The 13,206-nt window shown below is 45.8% G+C and overlaps 1 protein-coding gene across 3 annotated transcripts in view; it reads right to left on the bottom strand.

Moving 5' to 3' along the window:
* Positions 1-2,681: 2,681 nt before the first annotated feature.
* LOC118087010 (hexokinase-2) overlaps positions 2,682-13,206 on the bottom strand; it is a 56,839-nt gene continuing 46,314 nt past the window's right edge. For 2 of the 3 annotated variants that reach the window (XM_088671444.1, XM_035119183.3), the window contains exons 14-18: positions 12,603-12,702; positions 11,842-12,025; positions 9,789-9,944; positions 7,122-7,355; positions 2,682-5,551 (exon numbers count right to left, since the gene is read on the bottom strand). In XM_088671444.1, coding sequence (XP_088527570.1) covers positions 5,407-5,551; positions 7,122-7,355; positions 9,789-9,944; positions 11,842-12,025; positions 12,603-12,702 — 819 coding nt within the window. In that variant the 3' untranslated portion in view covers positions 2,682-5,406. The remainder of the gene's footprint in view (positions 5,552-7,121; positions 7,356-9,788; positions 9,945-11,841; positions 12,026-12,602; positions 12,703-13,206) is intronic. The other variant, XM_035119181.3, reaches the window with a different exon arrangement.

Raw genomic sequence — 13,206 nt, 5'->3', positions numbered from 1 at the left:
GCCATCTGCTTCACGAGTTTTAATGGCAAGTTTGCCTGTTACATAACCATTACCTGAGCCATCCAAGCAAAAGCTTACTCAAACTACTGAAGGGGAAAATTGTTGACGTTCTTTGTGGCACTTGGAATGTTATTCCCAGTTTTGCTTAAGGAAATGCAAGGGCACCAGGCATCTGGCTGCAGAATATTGCTTCATGAGTTATAAAAAGTTATTCCAAAAACATGCGGGTTACATAAGTGTGTCATTTGTCAAGAGAGTTGTTGGGAGAGTCAAGAGTGGTTTAACAACCCTCCTTCCCAGAGAACTCTGGAAATCATAGCACTGTGGGGGGAATAGCAGGCTCTCCTAACAAGCTTTGTAATACACCAAAGACCCACGTTGCAAGAGGCATTCAACATTCCAGTTAGGGATTACAAGTTCTAATTTACTTCTTAAAACCAACAATGGCTTAGCCATTGAGATACGGTCATACCTCGGTTTGTGACCGCTTCCGTTTGCAACTGATCGGTTTGCGACCGCCGCGGACCCGGAAGTGTTTACATCCGGGTTCCGTGGCGCACGGATGCGCAGAAGAGCCCCTCGGTTTACAACGAACTCGGGGAGCGACCGGTCGCAAACCGAGGTATGACTGTACTTGTTCCCTGTGCATAGGAATCTTCTACACAGGGAACATCACATCATGTAATAATCTATCACCTGCAGTCGGAAGTGGTACCCAGGCTGAACAGCTAACTCAGCGTTTGGGGGAACAGAGGCCGGGGTGTGTGTGGTGTCTCCACACATTTCACCAAGGAAGTTGTCCTCCCACATTTCAATGACTCTAGCTGTTACCAGTGACAATTCATTAGTTAGCATTTGCAGACATTTCTAACCTGGGTGGCATAGCCAAGCCTAAATTTTACTGCTTTCAGGGAAATGAAGTGCCATAGGTCATCATAAAATAACAAAATTGGTTACGTTTCTAAATTTGAAAAGTTTAATGTCTATTTTATGCAACTAAGGTAATGGGACCCCTGACCATTAGGTCCAGTCGTGACCGACTCTGGGGTTGTGCGCTCATCTCGCATTATTGGCCGGGGGAGCCAGCGTATAGCTTCCAGGTCATGTGGCCAGCATGACAAAGCCACTTCTGGCGAACCAGAGCAGCACACGGAAACGCCGTTTACCTTCCCGCTGTAGCGGTTCCTATTTATCTACTTGCATTTTGACATGCTTTCGAACTGCTAGGTTGGCAGGAGCTGGGACCAAGCAACGGGAGCTCACCCCGTCACAGGGATTCGAACCGCTGACCTTCTGATCAGCAAGCCCTAGGCTCAGTGGTTTAACCCACAGCACCACCTGGGTCCCTTTTTATGCAACTAGTAAGATGCAAATACAGTGGTACCTCGGGTTACAAACGCTTCGGGTTGCAAACGCCGCTAATCTGGAAGTAGTACCTCGGGTTGAGAACTTTGCCCCAGGATGAGAACGGAAATCGCATGGCAGCAGCAGTGGGAGGCCCCATTAGCGAAAGCACGCCTCAGGTTAAGAACGGTTTCAGGTTAAGAACAGACCTCTGGAACGAATTAAGTTTGTAACCCGAGGTACTACTTTCTAGCCAATTCATTAGATTCCTCCAAACTCTAACCTGCATTTTTCTTAAGTTGAGGGTGGGATTAAAATTAAAACCAGATGCCATCAATACTGAGGTGGTGCTGTCGCCTTCCCTGGAGGTTTTTAAACAGAGGTCAGATGACCATCTCTTGGGGATTCTTTTGCTGTGATTCCTGCATTGCAGGGTGATTGGGTTAGAGCAGGCACCCCCAAACTGCGGCCCTCCAGGTGTTTTGGCCTACAACTCCCATGATCCCTAGCTAACAGGACCAGTGGGCAAGGATGATGGGAATTGTAGTCCAAACATCTGGAGGGCCAAAGTTTGGGGATGCCTGTACTAGATGGTCCTTGCAAGTCCCTTCCAACTCTGCACTCCTTTGGCTCCAACCAAAAAGGGCTATTATTTACCTTACAAATAATGTTCAATACTTCAGTATCATCCTGCCAAAACAGAACAGATTCAGACTTCAGAATGAACATTGCTAGATTGCAATTAACATTATTTCACCGATAATTCTGAAAGGGAAAATATTTTGGAGCTTTTTATCCAATTCACTTCCCCACACCAACATGTCTAGTTTTCTGTACCAATCACTGCCCTTAATTTTATTTTTTGAAGCTTTTGCTCTTCTGGATGATACAGAATAGGGATGGGACAGTCACAGCCCCCAGAGGAGCTGTCTCTAAATTAAAAATAGTCTACATAGCAGCTTCCACCAACCTGCTGGGAAAACTCTCCAGAGGCTGCCTTGAAGAAGATTCTGCTCCTTGCTGAAACTCTCATGGTAGAGCCAAACAGCTGGTGGGTGCAGGAGGCCCTTTGCACAGCTAAGGAAAATTAGGCCAAATCGACAGAGAAGCCTATTGATGGCTATTTGTCTTAAGAGCTAGCCAGGACCTCATGAGTGCAGCTACTGTGGGCTTCCCAGAGGCTGACCACTGTTGTGAACAGGATACTGGGCCAGGTGGAACCACTACTGCTCTGAACCGGCAGGATTGTTTTTATGCTCTCAAAACCGGCCAAGTGATTTAGGGACCTTCCTTTGCATTTCACCTCATGGAACTGTGGCAGAGAGTCTGGACCCAAATTGTCACACAAAACATAATTTTATTGCTACTGTTTTCCCTTTTCATAAAACAATCACCATCAAATAAAAATTTGCTGTTCACCAAAGAAAGTTCACTACTAGTGAAATACATTTTTTCCCCAGAGGAGGTACAATCCAGCAACCACGTAATATTCAAGTTAAAAAAATATACATTATGATCAATTTCTCCGTTATACAATAGATCAAAGACTTGTGTTTCAATTTTTTCAGCAGGATGGGACAATTATTTCCAGTGAAACTGTTACGTAAAGCTGTTTGGTATTGCATTGGTCATTTCTTTTCTTTTATTACAAAAATACTCTTGCTTTATCTTGATGTTAGGACATTCCTCAGATTCCCAGCCTGCCATTTCTACCCAGAGGTTATTTTCAGAATTTTCATCTTCATTGCAACTTTGAAACTTTTATAAAATATGCAAACATTTAACATTTAAAAAAAAGAGGAGAAAGAAATGTGCTTTTCATCTGTCTCAGGATCTCACTAGTGGAGATGCTCTTTTGGTACTACAGTTATTCCAAACCATATAAATATATAGATACAGATATAAAGATAAAAAAATAGAGGGGGAAATCTATCTTCAAACTCACAGCCTCACCAAGGATTTCTTGTGTACATCACAGGCAGGCCTTGTCTTGCATTAAATAGATACCAAAAATATGCTTTTCTTTATTGTAGTACAAACACACTGCTTGGCGGTTTCTCCCAGAGTAGCAATTTCCCACTAGCAAACCATCTATTCCCTCCTTTCAGTAACAACCAAACTGGTGAGCAACTGGAAGCTAATAAGAAGGGCTCAGTGATGGCCTTTGCCAGTTAAAATGAGAACCCAAAAAAGAGAAGTTTGGAGCACATTCTACATTCAGCCATTCATTTCCCACTGTATCTCTCGTGGCCTCAGGGCTAAACTTGGCCACGAGTGGATTTATGGCATACTTAAGAGATAAAGCTTATCCCTGAATTTTTATAGGATTGGAGGTCCATATCTTGATCCTGCAGAAAGAAGACATTCCAACTCAAGTCCATTTTAATGGGAAACTAGGATGGCCAAGAGTGAAACAGACTTGTGAATGGGTGGAGGAATTTCCACCCAAAGGAAAAAAGAATGTGCTTCACTTTGCAAGGATGCAGACCGCTGCCCTTCCCAAACAGGTTAAGGCCTTATCCTGCTCCACCAACGCTAACCGAGTAGCAGGTGAAAGAGACAGCCCAAATTTGCACCACAGCTGCACAACCTCGATTCATTGCAAAAAACCCGTGCGCCTCTGAAAGGCTGCAGAAAAAGGGTTTGTAGGACTGAGCCCAAAGAGAGAGAGAGAGAAATTGAAGTTCCAGTAGTTGTGATGAGAACATGGCCAGTTTTTGCCTTCTGCTAACGGATAGGCTTCACATTTTCATATTCCTCTGATCATCCCTGAACTGTTTCAAGTATTCTCCTTCTATTTTTTTTCCTCCTCCCTAACTTCACCTGCTGCTCCTCCCCACCCCTCCTCCCACCAACCCCACCCTCGGAAACATTTTTGCTTGTCAGAACCCCCAAAACGGTCTTCAGCCCTGCACTCCTGCCAACACTATTATCCACACAAGAACCCCTGCTTCCCCCCCACCCCCAACTATATACAGAAAGAGAGGTACAGCTCACAAGACATTTGTTCCAAAGTGTTGAGCCAGTTGTGAGGTAAGGTGAAGGTGCTATTTTCACAGACAAAATATAATAAGTTATTCCCCAAACCCAGGTAAAAAGATAGTGCAATGCAAAACTTTTGAGGGAGGGGGGTAAACAAGCTTCTGTTTGGCAACTGCTCTATTTACAGGTGTAGCAGCAGAAAGCAGGGACGGTGCAATCCCAGTCACCAAACCCCCAGGTGTGCAGGCAAGCCCCTCCACACACGCTCTCAACCAAGCTGCAGTGCTAGTGGAGGAAGAGCAGGCTGGAAGACACTCCCAGGCACATGCTTGCGCCTTCAAATGCACCTTTAAATGCAATGCAAACAGGCATTTTGACAACAGGATGCTCCCCACATTCCCTGAACTCAGGACCCTTCCACAGACATTCTACTCTTGAAATGGGTATACCCTGTGCTCTTTAAAATAACAATACTACTAATAACAATGAGATGCCATGGCTTTCATGGAAACAGCAACACCTTGATCCTTCAAGCCCAATATTCAAGCAAGGTGTACCCTCCTTTTGTATTCTTCTGCTAGGACTGATCCTGCAGTTTGGAAACAGAGACAGACACAGACCACAGGTTGCAAAGCGGCAACGCGGGTGTCCCGGTTGCCCACTTTTTTTTACGGAAGACGCAGGTTGTGGGGAGGTTAACAGGTGAGATCTAACACCAACACTGTGTACACGAGAGAAAGAGAGAAAGAGAGAGAGAGAGAGAGAGAGAGAGAGAGAGAGAGAGAGAGAGAGAGAGAGAGAGAGAGAGAGAGAGAGAGACTTTGGGTTTGAACCAGCAGTGGTGGGAGGGAGACACGGAGACACCACTGGGTGCTTGACTCGATATGTGCTCGTATGGCATGCAGAGGAGCAAAGGGGTCACTTTTTTGCACGGGGAATGTAGGGCCTTGGGTCACAGAAGTGGCATCTTTGGAGAAGAAGTAAAGCGAGGGTCCGGCCAGCTGTGATCAAGGGCTCGAGTGGAGTGAGGGGCAGGCGCAGCTGGGGATCCGCTGTGCCCAGCTCTCCTGACCTGGGGGCCTAGTGCTGGCCCGCCTCCCGGATCCTGCACGCCACAGCAGTGATGAGTGCCGCGCCCTTGCCGCTGCCATCTTCCGACTGGAGGAAGGTCACCTCGCACTTAGGAGAGAGCTGCTTCACGGTTTCACGCATGACGTTAGAGAAGCTGCCGGGGAAAGAGAGAGAAGAATAAGAAGCGGCCAGGAGGAACCCAGCCATAAGAACATGAGGAGAGCTCTTCTGGATCCTGCTCTCAGTGACCAAGCACAGATATAAAGACACAGCACGTAGGCTAATAGTTAGGGTATATATAATAGAATAATTATATCATTCAAAAAGTAGAAATAAATCTATTAGAGTTCATATATACAATGTAACAGACTAGTGGCACAGAACGTCAAGCCATGTGTTCAAGATAGGCGTTGAGAAAACGTCTGTTGAAAATTGAAAAACGATTGAGAAAACTTTACTTTTTAGACTTCTTCTGTCTTAGACTTTGAATAGCCATTGTGACACCTATCTTGAACACATGGCTTGATGTTCTGCGCCAATAGTCTGTTATATTGTATATGAATAGATTTATTTCTACTTTTTGAATGATATCATTATTCTATTATGTATGCCCTAACAGTTATTAGCCTACATGTTGTGTCTTTATTTCTGTGATTGGTTCTCATTGGAACAGAGGGGTTTGTTTTTCTCATAGTGGCACTAACAGTATTTGATCACAAGCGCCTTCTCCCCTCCTCGGGCTTCCAGCCTCTGGCATTCAGAAGCAGCGCTGTCTCTGGAATAGGAGTCAGCCCTAGGGAACAAGGTTCCTTCCCCCCACCCCAATAAAATATTTGAGGGGGCCACCCCCCCCCAAAAAATAGTTGATGGGCATTGCCATTCAAATGGCATGTGTGTGCCGTATCTTGTGGTAGATTATGCAGGGTGGGGCTTACCTGCCACCCCCAATATTTAATTCAATTTGGCATCTCATGGAGGCAGAGCATAGCCATTGTGGCTGGTAGCCACTGATAGCCCTCTTCTCTATGTCTGAGCAGCCAGCCAGACACCCCACTGCAGACAGAACTTATAGCTAAGCACCTCACTCCTCTCTTATCCTGGTCACACACACACATTCCTCCCTCCCTTTTATATTTTAAGCTGTTTATGGCTTAATTTTCTTTGCCCTACCATTAATAAAAAAAATACCATCAATTCTAATCTTAAGTATTTGCAGACATGGGAAGTAAATGAGTTTTGATCTTCTCCCCCCCCCCCTAATTTCATGCAAAACTCTGTACAGTTAGACCACATCTTACACACATTTAACTTGCACAATTTCAAGTGTACATGGAGGAAAGCAGGCTGGTTGAAACGGTACAAGTTAAATGCAAGATGGAGAGTTTGGAAGTTATTTTTGCAGCAGGTCTGCTTGCAAACAGAAGCAGGGGCCCCAAGCAGGGCCATGCTGGGATCAGGAGCTCAGACCTTCTGTCCAGCAAAGACAGAGCACGTTTGCCTGAAACTTTGCACAGAATCAGGGCACAGAATGGAGTAAGTTTGCTGCAGGAATATTATTGCAAAAATCTAAAGTATACGCCCAACTCTGGGTGAATGGGTTAAAATCCTAGAACCAGAGAGAGCCTGATTCGCGCGCGCACACACGCAGCAACACAGCGGGTCCCACACTATCCCTCCGGCAGAGTAACCCCAGACAAGGTCTTGCTGAAAAAAGAGGGACCTACTGAGGATGGAGCTTGTATAGGGTCCCATCCACGCCGACAGTGACTTTCAGGGAGTCTAGCCCACGGTTCTCTCGGATCTTGTCCACCACCGCAGCCATCCCTGCCCCGCACAGCTGGGCGGCACGCCGGGCAATCACTGTGCACACTTCTTTCACGATGATGCTGTCATCACAGGTGCTCTCTAGCCCAAGATGCTGGAGGATGGAGCGGACCTGGAGGAGGGCGAGGCGGTCGCTGGAGGGGTCGGGAGAGAGAGAGAGAAAGTTGGGAGGGGAAGAGACCGGTGCTTCTTGACAGCTATGCCAGGATGGACAGAAGGCGGTCCAGCTGCCCCAACTGTAGGGCAGGAAGGGGCACCGCAGTTCCAGGCACCTGAAGGTAGGAGGCGCTGTGCAGAAGCACCAAAGCAGGTAAAAACAGAGCCTTTTCTTCCTGAACCACCCAAGACTAGCGGTGGAGCATGCAGGGTCCCCCTCCCTCCCTTCCCAGCTCCGTGCTTAGAGCTGGGGGCTGTCCCAGACCCGCCTGCATTTTGGAGGTATGGGGCAAGGTCAGGAAGAACTCACACTTTGGTTGGCCAAAACCTGCTGACTCCTGGAGAGTTGCTTCCGAAGGAATACACCAGGCTTCCTCAAACTCAGCCCTCCGTGATGTTTTGAGACTACAGTTCCCATCATCCCTGACCACTGGTCCTGCTAGCTAGGGATCATGGGAGTTGTAGGCCAAGCTTGGAGGGCCAAGTTTGAGGAAGCCTGGAATACACCATGCAGAATCCCGCTAGCCCTTCATTCGAATATTTCAAATATTTAGTAAGACGCAGCAACAGACCCTGCAATGCTGAGCATGGCAGTCCAGTTCTGCCCATCACATCCCTTCAGAAAAGTGGGCGATCCCTGTGGCGATATCACTATGTTTTGCACTGCTATTGGAGTCACACTTATTCCTTTCCCCCCAAGGAGCTCAGGGTGGCATACAGGGTTCACTTAATCACCACAACAACCCTGCAAGGTAGGTTTGGCTGAGAGTGAGTGGCGCAAGGCGCAAGGTCACCCAGTGAGCTTCGTGGCAATTTGAACCCTGGTCTCCCAGTCCCTAGTCTGACATTCTTAGTCCCTCTGCCTCACCCTGGCTCTTTTTCAGCCTTGCTGCTAATCGAAAGAAAACATCACGAAGACATCCTATCACATATTTCCTTTGCTAATGTTTGTGGGAAGAGGCTTTGGCCACGGGGACAAGGTCTTGCCCAGTTCTGCCCAAAGGGAGATAACCCGAATTCGGATGCCACAGAGAATGCTGTGCAGTAGGTTCACTAGCCACCAGGTGGCAGCAAATCACATGCAGAGAGCCAGATAGGTGGGAAGTTGCAGTCAGTGCAGAATGATGCTGGCAGGAGGGAGACCCTGTCTGTTCAGGACACCTGCGCTCAGAGATCTGCACTTAACGCTGATTTGCTCCTATGCCAAGTTCAAGGTGTTATTATTATTAGTATACAAAGCCCTTGGCAACTTGGGATCTGTTTATCGGCAACAAGACCTGAGCCTACATATGCCCTCCTGACCACTTCAATCTGTGGAACTGGTACTTCAAAATTCCCATTCTGCATTTGTAAGAACTCGGCCTCTTATTAGTGTGGCAGCACCTACACTTTGAGACTCCCTGTTTATGGACACCAGACAGGCGCCAGCTAAAAACATTTGTGTTTAGACAAGCCTGCCTGGATGTTCAGAAAGTTTTAATCTGTTTTCAACTTTTAAAAAGTTTTAAATTATTCTTGTTCATTTTTCTCATTGATAGTTTTGCTGTTTTATCTTTGCTCACGAACTGTTTGGAGGTGTGTTTTATTTAACAAGTACTGTATGCATAAATCTTGTGAAATAAATATAAACAAATGTGAACTCTGGTAACAGTGGAGTGCAATGTTTGTTTCTCAGGTTACGCCAACCAGCCATGCAGCCCTGACTGGGCAGCTCTACAAGGGCCCAGGTAGGCTCCCCAAAGGTTCATCTCACACATCGCTTCCTCTTCTGCCCTGCCGAGTCTTGTCATTCCCACCCACACGTTGGCCAGTGTTGATGTCCAGCACCCTAAAGACTGGGAATCACTCATAAGTAACCTCTTCCACAGGAAGGTTCCTTCAAGACTCAGACCACATTTACACAATAGTGCTATGATACCTCTTTAAACAGTCATAACTTCCCACAAAGAATTATGGACACTGTAGTTTCTTAAGGGTACAGAGAAGTGCTAGGAGGCCCCTATTCTCCTCCCAGAACTGCAATTCCCAGAGTTCCTTGGGAAGAGGGACTGGTTGCTAAACCACTCCAGGAATGGTAGCTTTGGGAGGGGAATGGGGCCCCCTCACAACTCTCACCCACCGTAACAAACAGCAGCTCCCCAAGCTCTTTTGGGGAAGCTGTAACGGTTTAAAGGGGTATCACAGCACTTGACACGTATCATGTGAAGGTGGCGTCAGGGGACAAAGCGTTCGCAGGAGCAGAGGTCCTCTAGTCCTGCGATGCAGGATGAAATGGCCACAACCCCAGAAGACAGTCTGTCCATCCTCTGCTTAAATACCTCCAGAGGGTGGGAGAGGCAATTGGCTCCACTTGCAAACCGCTCTTGCCTTTAGGTTGTCCCCCTGCCACCGCCATTTTGCCCCCAACCTACCTCTCAATCTGAGACAAGAACTTGGTCTCAAAGATTCCCCTCGTCTTCAGCCGTTCGGAGATCCGCCCACGGAACAACAGGCCTCGCTTGGTGAAATCGATCAGGATGTTTCGGACGATTTCACCCAAGTACATCCCGCTGATCATTTTCTCGAACCTAAGACAGTAAAGGGGAAGGGGATTTTATTTTATTTTTATTATTTGCTGTGAGGGAAATTCAGTTCAGGGGGAGGCGGGGCACATTGATACACCAACAATATTTCAATATCAAGAAATGTTATTCATGTCACGACATCACTAAAACATGTCCATACATGTGTGAGTACAACAGTTGTGACTGCGCTGCCCGCCAGTTAGCCATTGGCGTTTGACGAGAGTAGGTGTGTTTTTAGCACAGCCAACTAAAAAATTACATGAAATGTAAAAGTGTTCCAACACTGTTTCTCGTCATTTGTTGTTGTTTAGTCATTTAGTTGTGTCCGAATCTTCGTGACCCCATGGACCAGAGCATGCCAGGCACTCCTGTTTTCCACAGCCTCCCGTAGTTTGGTTAAACACATTTAGTTAAGATTTAAAAATACCAAAGGTAAATTATTCCACTCAGTAATCAGGATTATACATGATTTTTAAATAAGTTCAGTGGTTTTATTAATAATTGTTAGGGTTTTTTTTAATGTCTGTTGGCGCACTTTGATACACTAAGCCCCGCTAGTGTACATTAGTGCCCCAATATACAAGTTTGCATGAAATCTCTAAACTAGTTACAGTGGAACCTCGGTTTATGAACACCTTGGTTTATGAATTTTCGGTTTATGAACGCCACAGACCCATCTGGAACGGATTAATTCACTTTCCATTACTTTTAATGGGAAAGTTCGCTTCAGTTTATGAACGCTTCAGTTTATGAACAGACTTCCGGAACCAATTACACCCATGTTTCAGTTTATGAACGCTTCAGTTTAAGTACTTCACGGACCCGTCTGGAACGGATTAATCCACTTTCCATTACTTTCAATGGGAAAGTTCGCTTCAATTTATGAACGCTTCATTTTATGAACAGACTTCCGGAACCAATTGTGTTCATAAACCGAGGTACCACTGTATTCTGTTTTCCAGAAAATGGTGCGAACTTATAAACCTAAGACTGATAGAGTGTCTCAGGAAAAAAACAGGATCTTGTATGTTTATCTTCCCCATTGTAGAAGATAAGACAAGCGTTGATTTCAAGGATGTTGTTTTGCAGTTGCCAAAACCAAATTTCCCAAAGGGCACATCTCAAACATCATCTCTTTATACTTTTCTATTGACCTAAGTGGATATAATGTGCAATAGAAGCTAAACGTTAAGTAATTATCTTATTTTTTATAAGCATTACTATTCTTTGACTACCTAATGTGAGTTCTTATACTTTTTAAAGGTTTTCCCCAAAAAATTTTTAAATGGATAGATGTTTGAGGAAAGATTAAAATAAGTTTTGATATTTGTTAAGAAAACCTGCCATAATATGATATGTGTGAAACACTGTTAGTTTTGATACATAATTTAGATTTTAAGTAACATATTGTAAGGCTGATTATGATCTCTCTCAATAAAAGTGGTTTTTTCATCAAATTTTTACAAATAATTACCATTCTCATACAATTTACGCTTTGTATCAAAGCGCCCCATCCACTGTATCCATAGGTGGGGCAGAATGATACAAAACCCATTTATTACTCAAGTGATTATATTCTCATTATCTTCTAACTTTAATTGTTCTGATGATTGCTTATGCTATGCATAAAGCAATTTTTTAAAAAAAATATTTGATTCATTTTGGTACATAAAATATGAGGTTGAATTTTTCTGCATCAATCTACCCCACTTTCCCCTAGAGGTAAACATGATCAACATGGAGAGGCAAGCATCCATGGGGAAATGCCCTCCCTCCCTAAGAACATCGGGAGGAGCTGAGTGAACAAGGACTTTAGCAAACATTAAACACCCCCTATAGAGTCCTTGATGTATTAAACACAGAGGAGGAGAAGGAAGAGGAGGGAAAACGTCCCACCCACCTTTGCTTCCCAGGATTGAGAGAGTTTTCATCCACGGCGGCATCAAACTCCGTCCGGAAGTCATCCAAGCAGCCACTGTCGCCAAAGGCCCCCCACTCCATGTTAATGCACATCCGGCCCTCGTCCCCTTCCACTAGCTCCACGTTCTTCATCTCCTCCATGTAGCAGGCATTGCTGCCTGTGCCTGGCAGCACAAGAAGAAGAAGAAGAGCTTGGATTTGATATCCCGCTTTATCACTACCCGAAGGAGTCTCAAAGCGGCTAACAATCTCCTTTCCCCTCCTCCCCGACAACAGACACCCTGTGAGGTGGGTGGGGCTGCGAGACTTCAAAGAAGTGTGACTAGCCCAAGGTCACCCAGCAGATGCATGTGGAGGAGTGGAGACGCGAACCCGGTTCCCCAGATTACGAGTCTGCCGCTCTTAACCACTACACCACACTGGCTCTCCACAACACAACACAACACAGGTCAGCCTCACACATGGGGGGGGCGCGGGGAGACACACCCTGCTGCAAGCAGGCAGGGTAGTAAACAGGGATCAGGGCAGCGACAGCCAAACTTCTTTGGCCTGAGGGCTACATTCATCCTCTGCCAGCCGTATGGTGGTCACAAGACAGTTGTGGGTGTTGCCAAAAGCAGGTCTGGCTACCGCACACACGTGTGAACACATGTGCACACACACTCAAATTTGTGTATTTCTTATACATTTCTTATGCGTACTTATACATTTCATTAAATAAATGAATACACGAAATCTTACCGACAATGAGGCCAACTTCACAAAAGGGGTCTTCGTACGCACAGGCCATCATGGTGCCCACTGTGTCATTCACCACGGCCACCACATCCAGGTCAAACTCCTGAGAAAGAGGGAGCAAAGGGCTGGCCTCAGGTGCTGAATGAAAGCAAGGATCTTACCAAAATTCAGCGGGGGCAGGGGGTGACCTCCACCAACACAAAAACAAGGATCAAGTACACAAAATAAACTAGGCATCCATCGATCTGCAGAGGCCATTCCAATGGCACAGTCCCTGCTTGTTGGGTCATGGGAGTTTTGTTTAGATCTATTACTCCTCTGATCACAACCAATAAATTATTTTATTAGATTTTTAGGGTCTCTGATAGGTTTGTGAGACAGGCCTTGCCTTTGCAGAAGCCATGCTGGCTCTGCTTCTGTAGGGCTTGTTCTTCAATATGCCTGGTTATTTTATCCTTAACAATACTTTCCACCAGTTTTCCTAGGGCAGATGTTAAGCTAACCAGCCTGATACTTCCAGGATCTCTTTTCAAAACCAGTGTTACATTGGCTACTTCCCCATCCTCAGGTAGGGAGGCTGACCTGAGGCACAAGTCACATATTTTGT

The sequence above is a fragment of the Zootoca vivipara genome, chromosome 6, assembly GCF_965207765.1.
Source record: "Zootoca vivipara chromosome 6, rZooViv2.hap1.1, whole genome shotgun sequence".
Classification (NCBI taxonomy): Eukaryota; Metazoa; Chordata; class Lepidosauria; order Squamata; family Lacertidae; genus Zootoca; species Zootoca vivipara.
This window is presented reverse-complemented; position numbering and strand designations above follow the sequence as displayed.